This window comes from Salmo trutta, chromosome 1 (assembly GCF_901001165.1).
Source record: "Salmo trutta chromosome 1, fSalTru1.1, whole genome shotgun sequence".
Taxonomy (NCBI): Eukaryota; Metazoa; Chordata; class Actinopteri; order Salmoniformes; family Salmonidae; genus Salmo; species Salmo trutta.
Window position 1 is genome coordinate 68,136,509 of NC_042957.1, and position 24,865 is coordinate 68,161,373.

The following is a 24,865-nucleotide window of genomic DNA, read 5'->3' on the forward strand; positions in this document are numbered from 1 at the left end:
GACGAACAGTTCTTGTGCTGATGTTGCTTCCAGAGGCAGTTTGGAACTCAGTAGTGAGTGTTGCAACTGATGATAAATGATTTTTACGCACCACACACTTCAGCACTCGGCGGTCCTGTTCTGTGAGCTTATGTGGCCTACCACTTCGTGGCTGAGCTGTTGTTGCTCCTAAACGTTTCCACTTCACAATAACAGCACTTACAGTTGACTGGGACAGCTCTAGCAGGGCAGAAATTTGACGAACTGACTTGTTAGAAAGGTGGCATCCTATGATGCTGCCACGTTGAAGGTCACTGAGCTCTCTGATAAGGCCATTCTACTGCCAATGTTTGTCTAGGGAGATTGCATGGCTGTGTGCTCAATTTTATACACCTGTCAGCAACGGGTGTGACTAAAATAGCCAAATCCACTAATTTGAAGAGGTGTCCACATACTTTTGTGTATATAGTGTACTTAAGTAAAAATACTTTAAAGTACTACTTAAGTAGTTTTTTGGGGTATCTGTACTTTACTATTTATATTTATGTACTTTTTACTTAATACATTTTCTCTGACACCCAAAAGTAGTCATTACATTTTGAATGCTTAGCAGGACAGGAAAATGGTCCAATTCACGCACTTATCAAGAGAACATCCCTGGTCATCCCTACTGCCTCTGATCTGGCGGACTCACTAAACACACATGCTTCGTTTGTAAATGATGTCTGAGTGTTGGAGTGTATCCCTGGTTATCCGTACATTTAAAAACAAGAAACTTGTGCCATCTGGTTTGCTTAATATTATTTATACTTTTACTTTTGATACTTAAGTATATTTAAAACCAAATCGTTTTTTACTTTGACTCAAGTTACTGGGTGACTTTCACTTTTACATGAGTTATTTTCTATCAAGGTATCTTTAATTTTACTCAAGTATGACAATTGGGTACTTTTTCCACCACTGATTATAGGGATGCTGAATCAGTGGGTAGGGAGTAACTTCACTTAGCGCTAATCTAGCCAACACAGACAGGGTTTCAATGACTATAGATGAACCACTCTGAGCTGAAACTATACACCCAGACTGTGTTCATTAGAAATCCCTTTCACTTGGTCCTGTCAAAACACAGCTGATGCTATTGAGCCCCATTCATACAGGAAGGGAGAAGGCCAAGGCTTTTAACTGTGTTGTGTTCAGAAGAGGACACCAATACAGGCTCTTGATCTACAAATACCTTTTTGAATATGATGTGGTGGAATGTCACAGATGGTTGCTGAATGCTGCTTTGCAGACATATTGTGGAAGGTAATGCATAGACGTAGAATGAGATTCTATTGTTATGAATTGAAGACACAGTAGAGACAGACAGTACTGTATTGTCTCAAGTATTTGGGCTCTCTGAGTGCTTACAGTATCTAAGCAGTGGGGAGGGGAGTCAGTGGAATGTCAGGGCCCAGTACTGCATTGAACTATACCCTGTATTAACCCAATGGAGCCCATTGTATTTACTGTCCTGTGTAGTCATCCGTCTCTGTCTCCCTGGGCGTGTGTGTATTCAGGTTCAGGGCAGGGTATCTCTGTCTCCCTGGGCGTGTGTGTATTCAGGTTCAGGGCAGGGTATCTCTGTCTCTCTCCCTGGGCGTGTGTGTATTCAGGTTCAGGTTCAGGGCAGGGTATATCTGTCTCTCTCCCTGGGCGTGTGTATTCAGGTTCAGGTTCAGGGCAGGGTATATCTGTCTCTCTCCCTGGGCGTGTGTATTCAGGTTCAGGTTCAGGGCAGGGTATCTCTGTCTCCCTCCCTGGGCGTGTGTGTATTCAGGTTCGGGGCAGGGTATCTCTGTCTCCCTCCCTGGGCGTGTGTGTATTCAGGTTCAGGGCAGGGTATCTCTGTCTCCCTCCCTGGGCGTGTGTGTATTCAGGTTCAGGGCAGGGTATCTCTGTCTCCCTCCCTGGGCGTGTGTGTATTCAGGTTCAGGGCAGGGTATCTCTGTCTGTCTCCCTGGGCGTGTGTGTATTCAGGTTCAGGGCAGGGTATCTCTGTCTCTCTCCCTGGGCGTGTGTGTATTCAGGTTCAGGGCAGGGTATCTCTGTCTCTCTCCCTGGGCGTGTGTGTATTCAGGTTCAGGGCAGGGTATCTCTGTCTCTCTCCCTGGGCGTGTGTGTATTCAGGTTCTCTGTCAATTACATTTCAATTTTGTCTTACTGAGATTTACTGTCAGGGCCCAGGTCTTACAGAATCTGTACAGAAGATCTAGGCCTCTCTGTCTCTCTCTCTGGATGTGTGTCTTCAGGTTCAGGGCAGGGACTCTTTAGTCTCTATATAAACTTGATAAAACCTATTTATGGACCTTAGAGCACATGGACAGGGAGTGACTTGGCCTGTTATTGTCATCTAACAGACACAGGAAGCTAACTCCCATAGCTACAGTTCACTCTCACTGTTTCCTGTTGCTGGACAGACAGAGGGACATCAAAGCATTGAAAGCAACTCCTCCCTCTAGTGCCAGTGTGTGTGCAGCCGTCCGTGTTACTCATACTGTATGAGCAGGACTGGAATGGTATAGCTGTCCGTGTTACTCATACTGTATGGGCAGGACTGGAATGGTATAGCTGTCCGTGTTACTCATACTGTATGGGCAGGACTGGAATGGTATAGCCGTGCATGTGTGTGTGATTGTGTGTGTCTCTCTTTGACCCTGTTGGGGTCTACTGTATGCAACTGCTCTGCCTGCCATATTACACTTTGTTTATACTGTTTCCAGCCTTGTGTTTTCACCCCAACGCTATGGTAACGTCATGGTAATGCTACGAGCCAGGTTAGGTTTAGTTAAACTAAGCTAGATTCTGTTTGGCTCTGTGTGAATTTCATTTGACCCTGTGTTTTTGATGCGGTGTATTTTATGTCCTGTCTGACTCTGTTTTTGGCCCTGTCTGACCCTGTATTTGACCCTGTTTTGGCCCTGTGTGGCCCTGATGTACTGCTCTGGGGTCAGGGTTCATGGGAATGTGTCTGGGGGTCTGATTGAGAGGGTGTATGGTGAGCAGGATCAGTATGTTCCACACGTCTGCTTCTCCCCTGTCTGTCTCCTTCTATCCCTCTATCTCTGACCCTCTGCTATCCCCCCATCCCTTCTTTCTCCCACACATTCATGCCTCATATGTTTCTCTCCCGTCTGTATCCTGCTTTCAGACTGATGAACAACCTCTCCCCACTATCAGCCTGTCCTCCTTAATCTCAACTAAAACATGTGAGAGATGAGGCCGGGGTCCAGGCCGTGTTGTAGCAGTGGTATCGTTAGAGGGGTTAAACCAGGCACGTGTGGCCCTGCACACGCATGAAGGATGAGCATTGAGACTGCTGCCACACCAGGTCACACCTGTGTACACACACACTGATAAGCACAAACCCAAACATTCACAAGCAAGCACACATCCATTTGCATGTACATAGGGGAGTAAAAGGCCTCTTGGGGTCTCACTCTGTATCCCTTATCTCAGACACATGTTCAATCACCCCACTCCCTCTCTCTCTGACATGTTCTAGAAACCCCCTTAATTAGGGTGTTCCAACCCCATTTCTCAAAGCCCACCTCATTAGGGTCTCATTAGGACCATTGTAAACTAGCTGATTGGAGTCTGTCTCCTTCTCTCTCACCACTTGTCTAAAGTTTATGTCTAAAGTTTACAAACCAAGCCTCTACTGGTCCATAGTTCCATGATTATTAAGACATCAGACTCCCTCCTCCCTCTCCCACCAATCCCCTGCAGCTCTATCCTCTTCCTGGACTAGCCCTTCTTCCCAGCCTCCTCCTCACAAACCTATCCTCCTCACCTTCATGAAAAATAAACACCTTCATGGAGCTCCACAGTCCCCCACCCTTCTTTAGTCTCTAACCACTTGCCCTCTTTCAACACCCATCCTTCCCTCCTCCACCCATCCCCCTCTCCTCTCCCCTCCTCCACCCATCCCCTCTCTCCTCACCTCTATGAGTCTGTCCTGTGGTCTGAGCCCGGCGTGGTCGGCTGGAGACCCAGGGTCCAGGGAGCGGATGTACTGGCCCGGCCGGGACTTCTCACTGTGCAGGTTGAAGCCGTAGCCAGTCTCGGCCCGCACCAGGTGGCACAGCCTGGGGAACAGCTCCGATGGGTCCACTGGTGGCCGCGCCACCTGGACATGGGCATTAACATGGGCCAGAGCCTCCTGTAGTGAACAGAGAGAAAGATACATAATATCATCTACAGTCTAGTCATATACACTACTGAGTACTCAAAGAAGTCTTGTCAAATTTAATTACAGAAAGAAGTTTGGATCCCTCCAATAGTCTTTTTATTGCTTGTTTGTGTTCTCTACCAAACAAACACCACTAATGTATTTAATTTGTTGTCCATTATCACAGGGAAATGAAATGTGTCTTCTGCTTGATCCCAACCCCTACCTATCTACTGTATATCCTGTTTAACTTGAGTCAGAGAAGCAGAACAGATTGAAGATACCTACACGTATTATGTACAACACCAGCACATGCACTAAGGCCATATGAGCAGAGAGAGAAATCCTCTGTGACAGATCATTCTGATGTTATTACAGTAAGATGACTGTCAAAGAAATAAAATAGTTATTACACCACAGGAATGTTCATATGTAGGCCTGCATCTCCTTAACACTGCTAGCCTATCAGTGGAAAAAACATTCAGCAGGTTCTCTATACTGAGTCTATAGTTGTAATGTAAATGATTTGGACTAGTATAGAAAGACAATCTCCAACTCAAAGACCTTCACCTTGTATAAGACTAACTCATCCCAACACCACATCATAACAGTAAATGTTGTGTTGAGTATCTGTGTAAAAGGTCACAATGAGCATCTAGATTCATTCACCAACAATAAGTGTCACTGGTGTCAGTGTTATTAGTGACATGGTGTAACCTCACCTCCACTGTGGGGTGATAAAGAGTTGTTAGGGAGTGGTAAAGGGCGTGTAGGGGGTCTGGGCTAACCCCCATATGGGACCCTATCCCTCAAACACCCAATGCAGAACACATACCTGACACACGCTATCAGTGTGTGTGTGTGTGTGTGTGTGTGTACACTATCACACAATATCTGCATTATACATCGTCTGTCATCAGACAATACATCCAGTCCTGCCAAGGTATTTTTAGCAGACAGACACACAGGGTGTGGTGCACTATGTTGGCTCACATGGAGGGACAACAACAATGGTCGGCCATTCGCTGGGCATAGAGGGAGACAAGGAGGGAGGGATGGGTGTGGGATGGAAGGAGTACGCAGATGTATGGATGTCACTTTTAGAAGTATTACGAGGTAGATATCTAATAGGGGAGGGAAAATCTGTTTTAATACTTACTAAATCTCTCTCTCTCTCTCATCAACACCAAAATATAAAACATGGCCCATTTCATGGACAGAATTCCATAAAATTGCTTAAACCAACAGCGTTCCGGGAAGGATGCCCTAAGAAAGTCATCCAGGCCTGGTCTGGAGTACAATGGAATGATTCAGACTGATTTCATTCAAATTAATTTTTATTGGAGGAGAAGCAGGAAGTGACCGCAAGGCCAGGACGAAGGGGTGGGGCTTAATACAGAGAGGTCACTTAGCTATTAGCACACAGGGATCTGTCCTGGATCCACATAGAGAGAGATGGAGGGAGGGAGGGAGGGGGAAAGCAAGATTAAGAGAAAGAGAAGAAATAAAGAGGAAAGAGGGAGAGAGGTATGGAGAGAAAAAGTTAAGGAGAAGAAAGAGAGAGGTTGTGTGTGTATGAAAGAGAAAGAAGAAACGAGAGAGTTGAAACAGAGAGAGAGAGTTGAAACAGAGAGAGAGAGTGAGTGAGTGAGGAAGGTCTGAGAGTAAGATAAACAGTGTGAACAGCCCTGCTGGTAGACATTAGCGAGGGGAGACGGCCGTCCCTTCCAAGCCAACCTCTGACTGCCTCTAGATGCCCGTCCACACAGCACTAATCACCCCCTGGAGGGTGGCCCATGTCATCGTCCCTCTGTACGTGTGTGTGTCTGTTACGCACGCCTCTAGAAAGAGGGAACGCAACACCCTGCTACAACTCAACTCTCCTTGTTGTGAATAAGGTAGGGAAGTGTAGGTGTGAACAAGTATGACGAATAGGCAGAGAATACCGTTAACAGGGAATTTATTCCTTCACGTGGTAAGGTTTGGGAAAAGGGGCTGGACGGAACCAAAGCAAAGAAAGTAAATATCAAAGCCCCCTCTCCTACCTTACCTGCCTACCCACTACTTACCTATCTAGCACCACCTGGTGCACTAACCAAAATACAGGGGATGGTCCGCCCAGGTCTTTCCTAGTGTGCATAGACAGCAAACTACTACGGGTATATGTATGCCCGCGGGCCTCTTGCCTAAACACTCCCTAGGTGCCTTCCCCTTCCCCCCCTGGGAACAAATGAAACAGAATTACACAAATGTAAGTCAATAATCAAAACACTGCATCCTATTGACACACACAACCAATCAGCTCCCTCAGCAACAACGGACACAGTACATACCAAAATTCTTGGAAACAACCAACATGCTATAACCCTCAGCCATTAGCCTTGTCTCTCATCAATCATCTCCTTTCTGAGCAACAGAACTGGGGCTTATATAGCTTCAGAAGAAGTTAGTAATTGGAGACAGCTGCGTCCTGATGAGGGGGCGGGGTCAGCTCTCCAAACAATCAATGTTGATTGACCAATCAGCTGCTCGTAGAGAATTTCAGGAATCCATCTCCTGAATTACATACATGATAATACACAAACCACAACAGAAACTGGGGAACGTAACACGCCCAACACAAAAAATGCAAACATACAGTTTGCAATAACAAAATTCAACGCTTCCCCAGTTACTAAACCCGTGATAGAGCGTCGGCAACCACATTTGCCGAGCCCTTCACATAGGCTATCTGTACATTATATCCTTGTACAATCAGAGCCCACCGCATAAGGCGGCGGTTCTGATTGTACATTTGCTTTAAGAACACCAAAGGATTATGGTCCGTGAAGACCATTACAGGCAAGGCACTGGAACCCACATATACCTCAAAGAACTGTAATGCTAGCAATAAAGCCAGCGTTTCCTGTTCAATTGTGGAGTACCTTGACTGACACGAGTTGAACTTACGGGAGAAGAAACTGACGGGTCGATCCACTCCATCTTCCTGCAAGAGAACCGCACCCATCGCCACTATACTAGCGTCTACCTCCAACTTAAAAGGTTTGTCAAAGTTGGGGGCGGCAAGCACTGGGGCACTACAAAGTAGCGCTTTAGCGGACTCAAAAGCATAGTTACAGTCCTGGGACCACTTAAATGGTACCTTCGGACTAAGCAGAGATGAAAGGGGAGCTACTACCGTCGAGAAATTCTTACAGAAAGTACGATAGTAACCTACCATCCCCAGGAATCTGCGCAACTGGCGGCGAGTCGTGGGAGCAGGAAAAGCAACAATTGCTTCCACTTTGCCAGTTACTGGGCGCACTTGACCTCGTCCCACTTGTTTCCCTAAGTAAGTCACTGTAGCCTTCCCAAACTCACACTTGGCCAACTTGAGGGTTAAAGAAGCATTCGCCAACCGCTGAAACACACTTTTCAAGGTGGCGAAATGATCAGACCAAGTAGACGAATGTATTACCACATCGTCAAGATAAGCAGTACAATTTGGTACATCGGCAAAAACAATGTTAACTAACCGCTGAAAAGTAGCAGGTGCATTACACATTCCAAAGGGCATCACAGAATATTGTACGAAGTTATCTGCCGTAACGAAAGCCGAGATGTCAGAAGCTCGAGAGGTCAAAGGCACCTGCCAATAACCTTTTAGCAAATCTAATTTACTAACGTAAGCAGCAGAGCCAATTCTATCAATGCAGTCATCTAAGCGAGGTAGAGGAAAAGAATCAGACTTTGTAACGGCATTTACTCGACGATAGTCCGTACATAAGCGAGACGTACCGTCAGGCTTAGGAACAAGAATACACGGGGAACTCCAGGAGCTGTTACTGGGTTTTGCCATGTCATTCTGTAATAAATAAGCTACCTCACTTTTCATTACCTCCCTTTTCTTTGCATTAACCCGGTACGGATGCTGACTTATAGGAACAGCGTCCCCCACATCCACGTCATGTTCCAAGATGGACGTGCGACTTGGAACATCCTGAAACACAGTGAGAAAACTGTTTATCAATAAGATAAGATCCTTAGTTTGGTCTTTATCCAAATGTTCCATTTGAGATGGTAACTTTTTCAGCATCTCTGAATTACATAAGCGTTCACACTGCTGTAACGTATGGCGTAACTCCAACCCATCCTCCTTATCCTCCTCTAGATACCAGCCAGGCTTCAGCACCACCGCAGCCACACTGGAAACGGCGGGCTGGACAGGCTTTCTTGAGGAGCTGTTGGGAGAATCACGCATATAATATGCTTTCAGCATGTTAACATGACACATTCGGGAAGAACGCCTCCGATCTGGGGTCTTTATCACATAATTGGTGTCACTGAGTTTCTTTTCCACAAGATATGGTCCAGAAAAACGTGCTGACAGAGATGAGCCAGGGATTGGCAACAAAACTAAAACTTGATCACCTGGTGCAAAAGAACGGCCAACAGCCTTTTTGTCATAATGCAACTTCATGCGTTTTTGAGTAGAGGAGAGAGACTTTTGGGCTAATGCACATGCAGCGTGCAGTCTCTCCCGCATCTTACTGACATAATCCAACACATTTTTAGGGGCGCTACTGGGTGTAGGAGATAAGATATGCTCCTTCAAAACCTTTAGCGGACCCCGTGGGGTGTGTCCAAACACAAGGTCAGCAGGGCTGAACCCTAAGGACTCTTGTATTGTTTCCCTAATAGCAAATAGGACAAAGGGCACCCCCTCATCCCAATCAGTACTGGTATCCATGCAATACTTGCGTAGCATTGCCTTCAGCGTCTGATGCCAGCGTTCGAGAGCCCCTTGACTCTCTGGATGATACGGACTGGAGACCTGATGGGAAATACACAGCGTCTTTAACACACTAGAGAACAGCTTTGACATAAAGTTGGATCCCTGGTCAGTTTGGATTACTTTAGGGAGTCCAAACGTAGAGAAGAACTTCACTAGTGCCTTCACCACAGTCTTAGCCGTTATTGTCCGTAGAGGAATAGCCTCTGGGTATCGAGTAGCACTGCACATTATTGTTAGTAAGAACTGGTTACCTGACCTGGTTTTCGGCAATGGACCTACACAATCAATTATCACTTTTTCAAACGGTTCCCCCACCACAGGAATCGGGCAGAGCGGCGCACGTGGAACTGTTTGATTCGCTTTCCCAGTGAGTTGACATACGTGGCATGTCTTACAGAATTGGACAACGTCAGACTTCAAACCTGGCCAAAAAAAATGTCGAAGGACTCGGTTATAAGTCTTCGTGATCCCCAAGTGTCCGGACCACGCCTGGTCATGGGCGAGTGACAGCACCTGCTGTCGGAATGGTGTAGGAACAACCACTTGACACACTTCACTCCAGTCACTAACGGTGTCATGAGCTGCCCATTTACGCATCAAAACTCCTGCTTCCATAAAGTAGGCAGTCTCTTTAGTTTTAGCTTCCTCAATGGAAGTTACCGAAGCAAAACACTTGCGAAGACTGATGTCTCCCTTTTGACATTCAATCACCTTCTCGGGGGTGACAGTCAAAAGAATGTCATGTAATTGGGGCGCGATTTCACTTCCCCTGGGCTGTTTGTCAGAGGTGATCAGCTTCTTAGAGGTAGTACACAACCCATCCTCTTGATCAACTTCTTTAAACAAAACAGTTTTTGACAAATCTATCACGTCACCCATTTGTCTTGCCTGAGCACGAGTGACAGCACAAGCGGGGAACACATGGAGATAACTCTGTGCCAACTCATTGGAGAGAGAGTGGTCACTTTTATCCAACACTTCCAATACGGGTACTACCTTTCCTCCAGCGATATCGTTACCCATTATAAAGGTCACACCTTTTACTGGCAACTTAGGACGTACCCCTACTCTGAATATTCCACTGATTAACTCAGAGTGTACATTCACAAAGTGCAACGGCACTGGGACAAAACCCATTTCAATACCCTGAACTAACACACTGGAACCACAGTATGTATTGTCGGATAAGGGCAACACATCAAACAATATAAATGACTGCGCCGCCCCTGTATCTCTAAGGATTTTAACAGGACGCTGAGATGCTTCGTCATTCGCTATGGACACAAACCCCTCAAAAATGAACGGTTCGTAACTGCGGTCGGGTACTGAGACTTTCAAACTACATTTACTCTGAGGCACCTGTTTTGTTTCCGACCTCACAACAGTACGAATTAGCCCAACACCTGTTGGCGGCTTGGCACGAAAAGGCATCGCTTGTTTGCGTTTTAGTAGGAAGCAATCATTAATCACATGTCCCACTTTATGACAATAGAAACAGGGACGCTCATTTTTCTGGCGTGCTTGATATACTGTGGGCCGACTGGGACTAAAAGTAGGCAACTCAGTAGCTCTACTCTCAGTATGAGCCGAAAACACACTCTTGTGCGTCAACACAAACTCGTCTGCCAACACAGACGCTTCTGACAGGGAGGATACTTTCTGTTCATTTAGGTATACTACAATGCGTTCGGGTAAGCAATTTTTAAACTCTTCCAACAAAATTAACTCCCGGAGAGAGTTGAAATCAGTTACCTTACTAGCAGCATGCCATTTATCAAACAGATTTCCCTTGTCTCTAGCAAATTCCACATAAGTCTTACTAGGAGACTTTCTATGAGACCTAAATCTCTGTCGGTATGCCTCAGGCACAAGCTCATAAGCACGAAGAACGGTAGCTTTGACCACTTCATAGTTCAAACTATCTTCCAAAGGTAGCGCTGATAAAACCTCTTGGGCTTTTCCAGTTAATTTACACTGAAGTAATAAGCACCATACTTCTTCAGGCCATTTCAAGGCTACGGCTATACGTTCAAACACACAAAAATAGGAGTCAACCTCTGATTCTCTAAACAAAGGTACTAAGGCAATCTGCCTACTAATGTCAAACGTGTTGGAAGCTCCAGCTGGTGAGGACGACTCACTAACAGGCACAGTAGAAACAAAGGCTAGCCTCGCTGTCTCTGCCTCCAATTCCATTTGGCGCATTTTGAAATCCATCTGCCGCTGTTCTCTTTCTGCCTCTATTTTACAGATTTCCAACTGCCGCTGTTCTCTTTCTTTTTCAGCCTCTATTTTACAGATTTCTTACTGGAGATTTTCTCGCCTAATTTGGGCTCTCTCTTCCGCTTCCAGTTGAAACTGTATAGAACGGACATCCCTTCTGGCATCACCAGTTGACAGTGGGGAGAGCGGATCAAAACGGGGCAATGTGGCTGGAGCTTTAGCCTCGCCTTCGGTCTCAGAAACCGACGGGCTTACAGGAGCAGCAACATCCCCTACAGGGGTAGTAGGTTCAGGCAGCGGTAACACAAGCACCTGCTCTTCTAACAATACATTTAACACTAGTTTCTTAACCTCCGCCTTAACTAAATTGTGCGAAATAGACAATGAATAATGGTCAGCCAAGGTCATTAAATCAATTTTACGACACTTATTAAACACCTCCCACGACGGGTTATCCAAAAAGGATTGCACATCAAAAGTAGCCATTGTAAACTACTACACCAAACACAAGAGCCAACAAATAGCTAATGCTATGACGCTCAACACTGAACTAATCACAAACTAAACTAGTCACTCATACTCACAAATCACAGAAAGCTCAGTGCAGCAGGGTCCGGTGGGTTTAATGGGATCCCGGATGAGCCCCCATTATGTTACGCACACCTCTAGAAAGAGGGAACGCAACACCCTGCTACAACTCAACTCTCCTTGTTGTGAATAAGGTAGGGAAGTGTAGGTGTGAACAAGTATGACGAATAGGCAGAGAATACCGTTAACAGGGAATTTATTCCTTCACGTGGTAAGGTTTGGGAAAAGGGGCTGGACGGAACCAAAGCAAAGAAAGTAAATATCAAAGCCCCCTCTCCTACCTTACCTGCCTACCCACTACTTACCTATCTAGCACCACCTGGTGCACTAACCAAAATACAGGGGATGGTCCGCCCAGGTCTTTCCTAGTGTGCATAGACAGCAAACTACTACGGGTATATGTATGCCCGCGGGCCTCTTGCCTAAACACTCCCTAGGTGCCTTCCCCTTCCCCCCCTGGGAACAAATGAAACAGAATTACACAAATGTAAGTCAATAATCAAAACACTGCATCCTATTGACACACACAACCAATCAGCTCCCTCAGCAACAACGGACACAGTACATACCAAAATTCTTGGAAACAACCAACATGCTATAACCCTCAGCCATTAGCCTTGTCTCTCATCAATCATCTCCTTTCTGAGCAACAGAACTGGGGCTTATATAGCTTCAGAAGAAGTTAGTAATTGGAGACAGCTGCGTCCTGATGAGGGGGCGGGGTCAGCTCTCCAAACAATCAATGTTGATTGACCAATCAGCTGCTCGTAGAGAATTTCAGGAATCCATCTCCTGAAATACATACATGATAATACGCAAACCACAACAGAAACTGGGGAACGTAACAGTGTCTTCCTCTTTATGTGCCAAAGGCCCCCTTCGCTCTACCTTAGCCAGCACCGTCTGTGAGGCCCAATCTAGGCTGAGGTGCAGCAAAACGGGAGACGTCTTATTAAAGAGTGGTGATTGGTTAAGGCTTGGAGGAAAAACAATGCATCAGTTAACAAGAAGGGACTTGGAAGCTATGAGAAGCCTCCTGAGGATCTGTCCAAGCCAAGTGGTCATAACAACTCTGACAATACTGTATATCTAAATGGGATTTCTCTATTTCTGCAAGCCAGATGGCAATGATCAAATGTCAGTACACCAACAGTCGTTCATGTGATTGTTTTCTCCTGTTTCTGAAGGGCAAGATAACATATATTAAATGAAATGAATGGAGAAAAAACAGGAGAACTAAACAAAGGAAAATAATCAATGTTATGACATGATGTATGTTATGACACGATCATTATGAGACGATGTATGTTATGACACGGTCATTATGAGACGATGTATGCGCATACCTTATACAAACATTAAAGAAGTGGTTGTTACATGTGGTGTACTGCACTGAGCTTGGTGTTACAACATCTTTCAGTTATAGTCACTCTCACACCTGTGACGGGTGTGGAGGGACTGGTTAGTTGAGCTGACAGCCAGCAGAGATAGAGAATATAAATGACAACACTGCCAAATATGGCCGCCCTCCAGGCTTCACTCCTCCAACTCCACTTGGCAACAGCGTGGGAGTTTTGGAGCCAACTGGGAACAAGAATAAGAGGTATTTCCTATCTAGGTTAATGATGATATCTGGAATTCTGGATGGATATAAAGCCAGTGTACATGTGCTAGTTTCATTTCCTACTAGATTAGTTATTTTTCAGGTGGGGTTAGACAGTTTTCAATCTCCACCCCTATTTATGAGGGAAAAATGGACAATTCCAACGCTATCACTGTAGAAAAGAATTTCTAACATGGATCAATCCCATGTTAGAATGACACATTCTTTTTTTGGGGGGGGGGGGGTGGGTTCTTTGATTTTCTCTCTAATGGGTCAGTGGCTTTTAGATATTTTGATGAGAAACAGAACAAAATTGAGTTTTTGCTTTTTCCCTTCTGTCGGCAAACAAGCCTATAATCAGGAAATCACTTCATGGTGAGAACTCCATCTTTGTTTTGGAAAATCTAGTGTTCTGTTTAGGAACTCTGTACAGAATGACATTCTCCACTCCCATTCCAATATGTGTGAGCTACGTTTCTGTTCTGTTCTGAACACGGCCATTGGAAACTAACAGGCATAAATTCTAATTATTCCTAAAGGAAAATCCAAACAGCATGTTTTCCACCTTCATGATATCCATACAACATCGTCAGGCTGAGTGCAGGGCTTTTCCTGGTCAAGTTACATTGTCAGGAAACAGTATGCACTGTAAGTAGAGTCAGGAGTTTTTCCTGACCACATGACCTGACCAGGAAGAACTCAAGGCCCTGGTATTAGGATAGAACTAGGTCCTGATATTAGAATAGAACTAGGTCCTGGTATTAGAATAGAACTAGGTCCTGGTATTAGGATAGAACTAGGTCCTGGTATTAGAATAGAACTAGGTCCTGGTATTAGAATAGAACTAGGTCCTGGTATTAGAATAGAACTAGGTCCTGGTATTAGGATAGAACTAGGTCCTGGTATTAGGATATAACTAGGTCCTGGTATTAGATTAGAACTAGGTCCTGGTATTAGGATAGACCTAGGTCCTGGTATTAGGATAGAACTAGGTCCTGGTATTAGGATAGAACTAGGTCCTGGTATTAGGATAGAACTAGGTCCTGATATTAGAATAGAACTAGGTCCTGATATTAGAATAGAACTAGGTCCTGATATTAGAATAGAACTAGGTCCTGATATTAGAATAGAACTAGGTCCTGATATTAGAATAGAACTAGGTCCTGGTATTAGAATAGAACTAGGCCCTGGTATTAGAATAGAACTAGGTCCTGGTATTAGGATAGAACTAGGTCCTGGTATTAGGATAGAACTAGGTCCTGGTATTAGAATAGGACTAGGCCCTGGTATTAGAATAGAACTAGGTCCTGGTATTAGAATAGAACTAGGTCTTGGTATTAGAATATAACTAGGTCCTGGTATTAGAATAGAACTAGGTCCTGGTATTAGAATAGAACTAGGTCCTGGTATTAGAATAGAACTAGGTCCTGGTATTAAAATAGAACTAGGTCCTGGTATTAAAATAGAACTAGGTCCTGGTATTAGAATAGAACTAGGTCCTGGTATTAGAATATAACTAGGTCCTGGTATTAGAATATAACTAGGTCCTGGTATTAGAATAGAACTAGGTCCTGGTATTAGGATAGAACTAGGTCCTGGTATTAGGATAGAACTAGGTCCTGGTATTAGAACAGAACTAGGTCCTGGTATTAGAACAGAACTAGGTCCTGGTATTAGAATAGAACTAGGTCCTGGTATTAGGATAGAACTAGGTCCTGGTATTAGGATAGAACTAGGTCCTGGTATTAGGATAGAACTAGGTCCTGGTATTAGGATAGAACTAGGTCCTGGTATTAGGATAGAACTAGGTCCTGGTATTAGGATAGAACTAGGTCCTGGTATTAGGATAGAACTAGGTCCTGGTATTAGAATATAACTAGGTCCTGGTATTAGAATATAACTAGGTCCTGGTATTAGAATATAACTAGGTCCTGGTATTAGGATATAACTAGGTCCTGGTATTAGGATAGAACTAGGTCCTGGTATTAGGATATACTGTAACTAGGTCCTGGCATTAGAATAGACATAGGTCCTGGTATTAGGATAGAACTAGGTCCTGGTATTAGGATAGAACTAGGTCCTGGCATTAGAATAGAACTAGGTCCTGGTATTAGAATATACCTAGGTCCTGGTATTAGAATAGACCTAGGTCCTGGTATTAGAATATACTGTAACTAGGTCCTGGTATTAGAATAGACCTAGGTCCTGGTATTAGGATAGAACTAGGTCCTGGTATTAGAATATAACTAGGTCCTGGTATTAGAATATAACTAGGTCCTGGTATTAGGATAGACCTAGGTCCTGGTATTAGAATAGACCTAGGTCCTGGTATTAGAATAGAACTAGGTCCTGGTATTAGAATAGACCTAGGTCCTGGTATTAGAATAGAACTAGGTCCTGGTATTAGGATAGAACTAGGTCCTGGTATTAGAATAGAACTAGGTCCTGGTATTAGAATAGAACTAGGTCCTGGTATTAGAATAGAACTAGGTCCTGGTATTAGAATAGAAGTAGGTCCTGGTATTAGAATAGAAGTAGGTCCTGGTATTAGAATAGAACTAGGTCCTGGTATTAGAATAGAACTAGGTCCTGGTATTAGGATAGAACTAGGTCCTGGTATTAGAATAGAACTAGGTCCTGGTATTAGGATAGAACTAGGTCCTGGTATTAGAATAGACCTAGGTCCTGGTATTAGAATATACTGTAACTAGGTCCTGGTATTAGAATAGAACTAGGTCCTGTATTAGAATATAAGTAGGTCCTGGTATTAGAATAGAACTAGGTCCTGGTATTAGAATAGAACTAGGTCCTGGTATTAAAATAGAACTAGGTCCTGGTATTAGGATAGAACTAGGTCCTGGTATTAGAATAGAACTAGGTCCTGTATTAGGATAGAAGTAGGTCCTGGTATTAGGATAGACCTAGGTCCTGGTATTAGAATATAACTAGGTCCTAGTATTAGAATAGAACTAGGTCCTGGTATTAGGATAGACCTAGGTCCTGGTATTAGAATAGAACTAGGTCCTGGTATTAGGATATAACTAGGTCCTGGTATTAGGATAGAAGTAGGTCCTGGTATTAGAATAGAACTAGGTCCTGGTATTAGAATAGAAGTAGGTCCTAGTATTAGAATAGAAGTAGGTCCTGGTATTAGAATAGAACTAGGTCCTAGTATTAGAATAGAACTAGGTCCTGGTATTAGGATAGAACTAGGTCCTGGTATTAGGATAGAACTCCTAGGGAAAAACTCCTGACGCTTGCTTCTAGTACCTACTGTCTGGTCTCTCTCACCCATAGACATACAATCACTATTGAGATGATATTTCTATGCTCTCATCCACTCCCTCCCTCCACTCCCCAGTCTCCAGTCCCTTTGGCCCCTCCACACTGACCCACCCAGCCTCCCCAGTCTCCAGTCCCTTTGGCCCCTCCACACTGAACTCCCCAGCTTCCAGTCCCTTTACCCCTCCACACTGACCCACCCAGCCTCCCCAGTCTCCAGTCCCTTTACCCCTCCACACTGACCCACCCAGCCTCCCCAGTCTCCAGTCCCTTTACCCCTCCACACTGACCCACCCAGCCTCCCCAGTCTCCAGTCCCTTTACCCTCCACATTGACCCACCCAGCTTCCCCAGTCTCCAGTCCCTTTACCCCTCCACACTGACCCACCCAGCCTCCCCAGTCTCCAGTCCCTTTACCCCTCCACACTGACCCACCCAGCCTCTCCAGTCTCCAGTCCCTTTACCCCTCCACATTGAACCACCCAGCCTCCCCAGTCTCCAGTCCCTTTACCCCTCCACACTGAACCACCCAGCCTCCCCAGTCTCCAGTCCCTTTACCCTCCACATTGACCCACCCAGCTTCCCCAGTCTCCAGTCCCTTTACCCCTCCACACTGACCCACCCAGCCTCCCCAGTCTCCAGTCCCTTTACCCCTCCACACTGACCCACCCAGCCTCCCCAGTCTCCAGTCCCTTTACCCCTCCACACTGACCCACCCAGCCTCCCCAGTCTCCAGTCCCTTTACCCCTCCACACTGACACACCCAGCCTCTCCAGTCCCTTAACCCCTCCACACTGAACCACCCAGCCTCCCCAGTCTCCAGTCCCTTTACCCCTCCACACTGACCCACCCAGCCTCTCCAGTCTCCAGTCCCTTTACCCCTCCACACTGACCCACCCAGCCTCCCCAGTCTCCAGTCCCTTTACCCCTCCACACTGACCCACTCAGCCTCTCCAGTCTCCAGTCCCTTTACCCCTCCACACTGAACCACCCAGCCTCCCCAGTCTCCAGTCCCTTTACCCCTCCACACTGACCCACCCAGCCTCCCCAGCCTCCAGTCCCTTTACCCCTCCACACTGACCCACCCAGCCTCCCCAGCCTCCAGTCCCTTTGGCCCCTCCACACTGACACCACATTCAGTAACACAGCCCCAGAGCAGTGCCCTGTTGACAGGCAGTGAATGATCTATCAATGAACGTAGTGCCACGACATGCATTCCTTCCACTGTCTGTCTGTCTGTCTGTCTGTCTCTGTCTGCCTGCCTGCCTGCCTGCCTGTCTGTCTGTCTGTCTGTGTATTGTGTGGCTCTGTTTGTATGAGGCCCCCAGTCCTGCCTCAAGGACAAGACTCATCCCAATAAACATCAACCTGCCCTGAGTGTGTGTCTGTACAGTATGTGGTGTGTGTGAGTAAGATTATGATGGTGTGTGTGTGTGTGTGTGTGTGTGGTTGATGAAATTAGATCGGTGCTGTTGTTGAATTATTCACTAAGAGACTGCTGGGATAGTTGGATCATGACCACTGTTAACCCCGTCACTACCAAGGATCATTGACTCTCTGTCTAGTACCAGTACTCAGGTCTGTGCCAGCCAGTGTGTGTGTGTTACTGTGTGTGTGTGATTGTGGTGTATCATAAGTGTGTGTGTGTGTGTGTGTGTGTGGACGTGTTTAACTATACTTGTGGGGACCAGAAGAAGGACCAGAAGTCCCCACAAGAATAGTAAACACATTTGACCAACTGGGGACAGTTTGTTGGTCCCCACAAGGTCAAATGCTATTTCTAGGGGGTTAAGGTTAGAATTAGTGTTAGGGTTAGAATTAGGTTTGCGGTTAGGAGCTAGGGTTAGGAGCTAGGGTTAGTTTTGGGGTTAGGGTTAGGAGCTAGTGTCACATCCTGACCATAGTAAGTTGTTATTTTCTATGGTAGAGTAGGTCAGGGCGTGACAGGGGGGTTTTCTAGTTTAGTTTTTCTATGTTGTTATGTTCTAGTTTTGTATTTCTATGTTGGGTTGTTCTAGTTTTGTATTTCTATGTTGGGTTGTTCTAGTTTTGTATTTCTATGTTGGGCTGTGTTTGGGATGATCTCCAATTAGAGGCAGCTGGTCATCGTTGTCTCTAATTGGAGGTCATATTTAAGTTGGTGTTTGTCCCACCTGGGTTTGTGGGAGATTAATTTTGAGTAGTGTATGTTTCATCTCTGCGTCATGGTTGCATAGTTTCACAGTATAAATAAAAATGTGGAACGACACACACGCTGCACTTTGGTCTGCTCATTCCTACGACAACCGTGACAGAATCTTCCACCACCAAAGGACCAAGCAGTGTGAACAGCAGGACAAATGGACTTGGGAGGAGATATTGGACGGGAAAGGACCCTGGAGGCAGGCTGGGGAGTATCGCCGTCCTAAAGAGGAAATCGAGGCAGCAAGAGCGGAGCGGCGATACTACGAGGCACTATACCAACCACGAGGCAAGTGCGAGAGGCAGCCCAAAAAAATGTTTTGGGGGGGGCACACGGGGAGATTGGCAGAGTCAGGTTGGAGACCTGAGCCAACTCCCCGTGCTTACCGTGGGGAGCGAGTGAAGAAGCAAGCACCGTGTTATGCGGTGATGCGCACTGTGTCGCCAGTGCGCATTCACAGTCCGGTGCGATCTGTGTCCGCGCCCCGCATTTGCCGAGCTATGGTGGGCATTCAGCCAGGAAGGGTGGTGCCAGCTCAGCACTCCTGGTCTCCAGTTCGCCTTCTCGGTCCAGGATATCCTGCGCCGGCGCTGCGCACTGTGTCGCCAGTGCGTATTCACAGCCCAGTTCGTCCTGTGCCAGCTCCCCGCGTTTGCCGGGCGAAAGTAAGCATCCAGCCAGGACGGGTTGTGCCAGCTATACGCTCGAGGCCTCCAGTGAGTCTATCCAGCCTGGTACACCCTGTGCCTGCTCCTCGCACTTGCCCTGAGGTGCATGTTACCAGTCTGGCACCACCGGTGCCAGCCCCACGCATCAGGCCTCCAGTGCACCTGCCCAGTCCGGAGTGTCCTGTTCCTGCTCCCCGCACTTGCCCTGAGGTGCGTGTTACCAGTCTGGCGCCACCTGTGCCAGCCCCACGCATCAGGCCTCCAGTGCGCATTCCCAGCCCGGGACCTCCGGCGGCGGCCCGCAGCCCGGGACCTCCGGCGGCGGCCCGCAGCCCGGGACCTCCGGCGGCGGCCCGCAGCCCGGGACCTCCGGCGGCGGCCCGCAGCCCGGGACCTCCGGCGATGATCTGGAGTCCGGTTCCTCCTCCGACGATCCACGGTCCGGTGGTACAGAAGCAGAGGGATCAGCGGGCGGAGCGGGGGTTACGCCCCGAACCGGAGCCGCCTCCTCTGCTGGAGGATCCGCTGGATAATAAGGTTCTGTGTACTGCACCAGAGCCGCCATAGACACTTGTCACCCTCCCTACCCTCCCTTTTTTTGTTTTCTTTTGTTGTTTAGTTGCATTCGGAGTCTGCACCTTTGGGGGGGGTACTGTCACGTCCTGACCATAGTAAGGTGTTATTTTCTATGGTAGAGTAGGTCAGGGCGTGACAGGGGGGTTTTCTAGTTTAGTTTTTTGATGTTGTTATGTTCTAGTTTTGTATTTCTATGTTGGGCTGTGTTTGGGATGATCTCCAATTAGAGGCAGCTGGTCATCGTTGTCTCTAATTGGAGGTCATATTTAAGTTGGTGTTCGTCCCACCTGGGTTTGTGGGAGATTAATTTTGAGTAGTGTGTTTCACCTCTGCGTCACGGTTTGTTGTTTTTTGTCATTCAGTTTATTTATGTATTGCATAGTTTCACAGTATAAATAAAATGTGGAACGACACACGCTGCACTTTGGTCCGCTCATTCCTACGACAACCGTGACAGCTAGGGTTAGGAGCTAGGGTTAGTTTTGGGGTTAGGGTTAGGAGCTAGGGTTAGTTTTGGGGTTAGGAGCTAGGGTTAGTTTTGGGGTTAGGGGCTAAGGTTAGTTTTGGGGTTAAGGTTAGGTTAATGTTAGGGTTAGGGTACAGGTAAGGGTTAGGTTTAGGGTTAGGTGTAAGGAAAAATAGGATATTGAATGGGACTGAATTGTGTGTCCCCACAAGGTTAGTTTTACAAGACTGTCTGTGTGTGTGTGTGTGTGTGTGTGTGTGTGTGTGCGCGCATGGTTGCGTGTGGTGATGCTTTGTCTGTAACCTAGTAGGGGAATCCCTAATGTGTGTGTGTGTTGTCATCGTTGTATTCAGCTGTATGATTTCCATTAGGGGATTAATGCTAACCCAATATCCTCTGGAGAAGAGGATCACATTTCTTATGAGCCCTGAAGGTTACAGTGTGTGCAGTGTGTCCTGAAAACCATAAACACCTTCATTGGGGAGGACGGGCTCATATTAATGGCTAGAACGGAATTAATGGAATGGTATCCGACAGATCAAACACATGGTTTTACTATGAGCCGTCCTCCCCCAAGTAGCCACCTGTGATACACACATACTGTATATGGAAACATTCGACTAAAGCGGAAAACAGACCAGAAGCGGGCGGGCTGAGCAAGCAGAGCGAGGCGGGTGGAAAGGACGGGACAGGCTGTTTGCTAGCAGGATAGTCCATATCTCCAATCATCTTTGCTGATAGCGATGTTGTGTTGCCATTAGTGGATGAATTGGTCTAATGTCCCATGTATGGTAAAGCCTCAATACTTAGCTACCTCTTCCAGTTCAAAAAAGCGAGACACGTTGTAATTGAGTGAGGCATCAAAGCGGACAACCCGCCCTTCCGGCTTCGGTTAGGTCATTATAATTCAAAACCATGCATTCTAAAATAAATCACACAGACGCCTTGCACACTCACCTTTAGGCCATAAGAGTCCAAAAAAAGACCAAAAATGTAATATGAGTTTTCCTAAGATTATTCCTGAAAGTCAAGCTTGTCATTGCACTTTCCATGGCAAGTATTCCTACTCTAGTAAAACTGGAGAAAGGGTTGTAACATTTTCTGTAAAGACACTAACTGCACAGGACACGTTACAACCCCTAGTGACATCATGGCAAACAAATCATCATAGAGTGAACGTGCCCTCAGCAGTAGCACATTGATGATGTCATGAGTACAAGGTATTGTCATGGTAATAGTAGTGTAACCAACACAGACAGTTTAACTGACATTGCCGGGTCTCCCCTTGGGGGCGTGGCCTTCAGGTAAAGGGTCAGATAAGAGGTCATCAACAGGTCAACAGTTAGGAGTTTTCAAAATCAGACACAATCTCATGAGGTGTTAAAAGTAATTACAGGAGAACCACAACACAAAGTCTATTCATATCTGTGAGGCTATGCATTAACATTACATTATGTGTAACTATAGTCATGGGCCTCATCATAATGAGGATAGTTTGGTAAGGCCAGTCTGAAATAGCGCAATTGCTGTGTCTCAGATTCTGTGCTTCAAAGTTCTGCCCTCAAATAGAGAATGTGTGTGTGTGTTTCTGTCACACACAGTTCTCCTGTTGCTCAATCTGAGGGGAGGGAGAAAGAGAGTGAGAAAGAGATCATGAAAGAGAGCGAGAGAGAGAGAGAAAGGAGAACAAGAAGGAAAGGAGAGACAGAGGTCAGGCAGCTAATTGTTTTTCCCACTGGCTGTATTACATAATAATCCCCTGTGTTACTGAGGCAACGGTGTGTGTGTGTGTGTGTGTGTGTTACTGAGGCAGCGGTGTGTGTGTGTGTGTGTGTGTGTGTGAATTGAGTGTAATTGTGTGTGTGTTCTGCAGGCTGGGACCTGTTTTCATAGCCTCCTCCTCTGGTTTATCATCAGATAGACATAACATAATGGTGTTCCAGAAAAGGGCCAGTTTCCAGGACCACAAATACAAATTCCATCTAGACAGCGTTGCCCTAGAGCACACAAAAAACTACACATACCTCGGCCTAAACATCAGCGCCACAGGTAACTTCCACAAAGCTGTGAACGAGCTGAGAGACAAGGCAAGAAGGGCCTTCTACGCCATCAAAAGAAACATACCAATTAGGGTCTGGCTAAAAATACTTGAATCCATTATAGGGTCCATTGCCCTTCATGGTTGTGAGGTCTGGGGTTCACTCACCAACCAAGAATTCACAAAAATAGGACAAACACCAAATTGAGACTCCATGAAGAATTCTGCAAATATATCCTCAGTGTGCAACGTAAAACACCAAATAATGCATGCAGAGCAGAATTAGGCCAATACCCACTAATTATCAAAATTCAGAAAAGAGACTTTCTATTCTACAACCACCTAAAAGGAAGCGATTTCTAAACTTTCCATAACAAAACCATCACCTACAGAGAGATGAACATGGAGAAGAGGCCCCTAAGCAAGCTGGTCCTGGGGCTCTGTTCCCAAACACAAACACACCCCACAGAGCCCCAGGACAGCAACACAATTAGACCCAACCAAATCATGAGAAAACAAAAATATAATTACTTGACACATTGGAAAGAATTTACAAAAAAACAGAGCAACTAGAATGCTATTTGGCCCAAACAGAGTACACAATGGCAGAATACCTGACCCAAATTTAAGGAAATCTTTGACTATGTACAGACTCCGTGAGCATTGCCTTGCTACTAAGAAAGGCTGCCGAAGGCAGACCTGGCTCTCAAGAGAAGACAGGCTATGTGCACAATGCCCACAAAATTAGGTGGAAACTGAGCTGCACTTCCTAACCTCCTGCCAAATGTATGACCATATTAGAGACATATATTTCCCTCAGATTACACAGACCCACAAAGAATTTGAAAACAAATTTTGATAAACTCCCATATCTATTGGGTGAAATACCAGTGTGCCATTACAGCAGCAAGATTTGTGATCTGTTGCCTCAAGAAAAGGGCAATCAGTGAAGAACAAACACCATTGTAAATACAACCTATATGTATGTTTATTTATTTTCTCTTTTGTACTTTAACTATTTGCACATCATTACAACACTGTATATATACATAATATGACATTTGAAATGTCTTTATTATTTTGGAACTTTTGTAAGTGTAATGTTTACTATAAATGTTTTATTGTTTATTTCACTTTTTTATTATCTATTTCACTTGCTTTGGCAATGTAAACCTGTTCCCATGCCAGTAAAGACCCTTGAATTGAAATTGAATTGAGACAGAGAGAGAGCGACAGAGAGAGAGCGAGGCATACAGATGGACAGAGAGACAGAGACCAGGGAGGCTGAGGATAAAGCGAGAGCAGAAAGACTGGATGATAGGGTCAGAGAGAGACATCGAGAGAGAGGAAAGGCTGCTCTAGCGGGAAGAGTGTTGACCTCACGGTGAACTCCTTATCAGCCCACTGTCTATAGAGGAACAGGTTCACTGTCTATAGAGGAACAGGATCACTGTCTATAGAGGAACAGGATCACTGTCTATACAGGAACAGGTTCACTGTCTATACAGGAACAGGTTCACTGTCTATACAGGAACAGGTTCACTGTCTATAGAGTTCACTGTCTATAGAGGAACAGGTTCACTGTCTATAGAGGAACAGGTTCACTGTCTATAGAGGAACAGGGTCACTGTCTATAGAGGAACAGGGTCACTGTCTATAGAGGAACAATGTTCACTGTCTATAGGGGAACAATGTTCACTGTCTATAGGGGAACAATGTTCACTGTCTATAGGGGAACAGGTTCACTGTCTATAGAGGAACAGGATCACTGTCTATACAGGAACAGGTTCACTGTCTATAGAGGAACAGGATCACTGTCTATAGAGGAACAGGTTCACTGTCTATAGAGGAACAGGTTCACTGTCTATAGAGTTCACTGTCTATAGAGGAACAGGTTCACTGTCTATAGAGTTCACTGTCTATAGAGGAACAGGTTCACTGTCTATAGAGGAACAGGTTCACTGTCTATAGAGGAACAGGTTCACTGTCTATAGAGGAACAGGTTCACTGTCTATAGAGGAACAGGTTCACTGTCTATAGAGGAACAGGAGCAGGCTTACTGGGTGGAGATGACAGAGCAGGGCTGGAGGAGTTACACTGGAGAGCCACTGGGTGTGCAGGTTTTTGTTCCAGCCCAGTACTAACACACCTGATACATCAAGCTAACTAATCAGCAAGCCATTTTCACTCCTCTTTTCCTTTCTTTAACCAGTGTGTTTGGGCTGGGATAAAACAAAGGCCTGCACATCTTGTAGATCAGGTCGTAATCGCATTGTC

The 24,865-nt window shown here is 45.8% G+C and overlaps 1 protein-coding gene and 1 long non-coding RNA gene across 3 annotated transcripts in view; one reads left to right on the forward strand and one right to left on the reverse strand.

Annotated features, from left to right (window-relative positions):
- Positions 1-24,865, reverse strand: part of LOC115206168 (Na(+)/H(+) exchange regulatory cofactor NHE-RF2) — a 62,291-nt gene that overhangs the window by 10,001 nt on the left and 27,425 nt on the right. For both annotated transcript variants that reach the window (XM_029772829.1, XM_029772840.1), the window contains one exon: positions 3,962-4,180. In XM_029772829.1, the coding sequence (XP_029628689.1) occupies positions 3,962-4,180 (219 nt within the window). The remainder of the gene's footprint in view (positions 1-3,961; positions 4,181-24,865) is intronic.
- Positions 6,367-9,399, forward strand: LOC115206173 (uncharacterized). The gene is made up of 2 exons (XR_003880752.1): positions 6,367-8,178; positions 8,340-9,399. It is a non-coding gene; the product is annotated as an uncharacterized LOC115206173 (long non-coding RNA).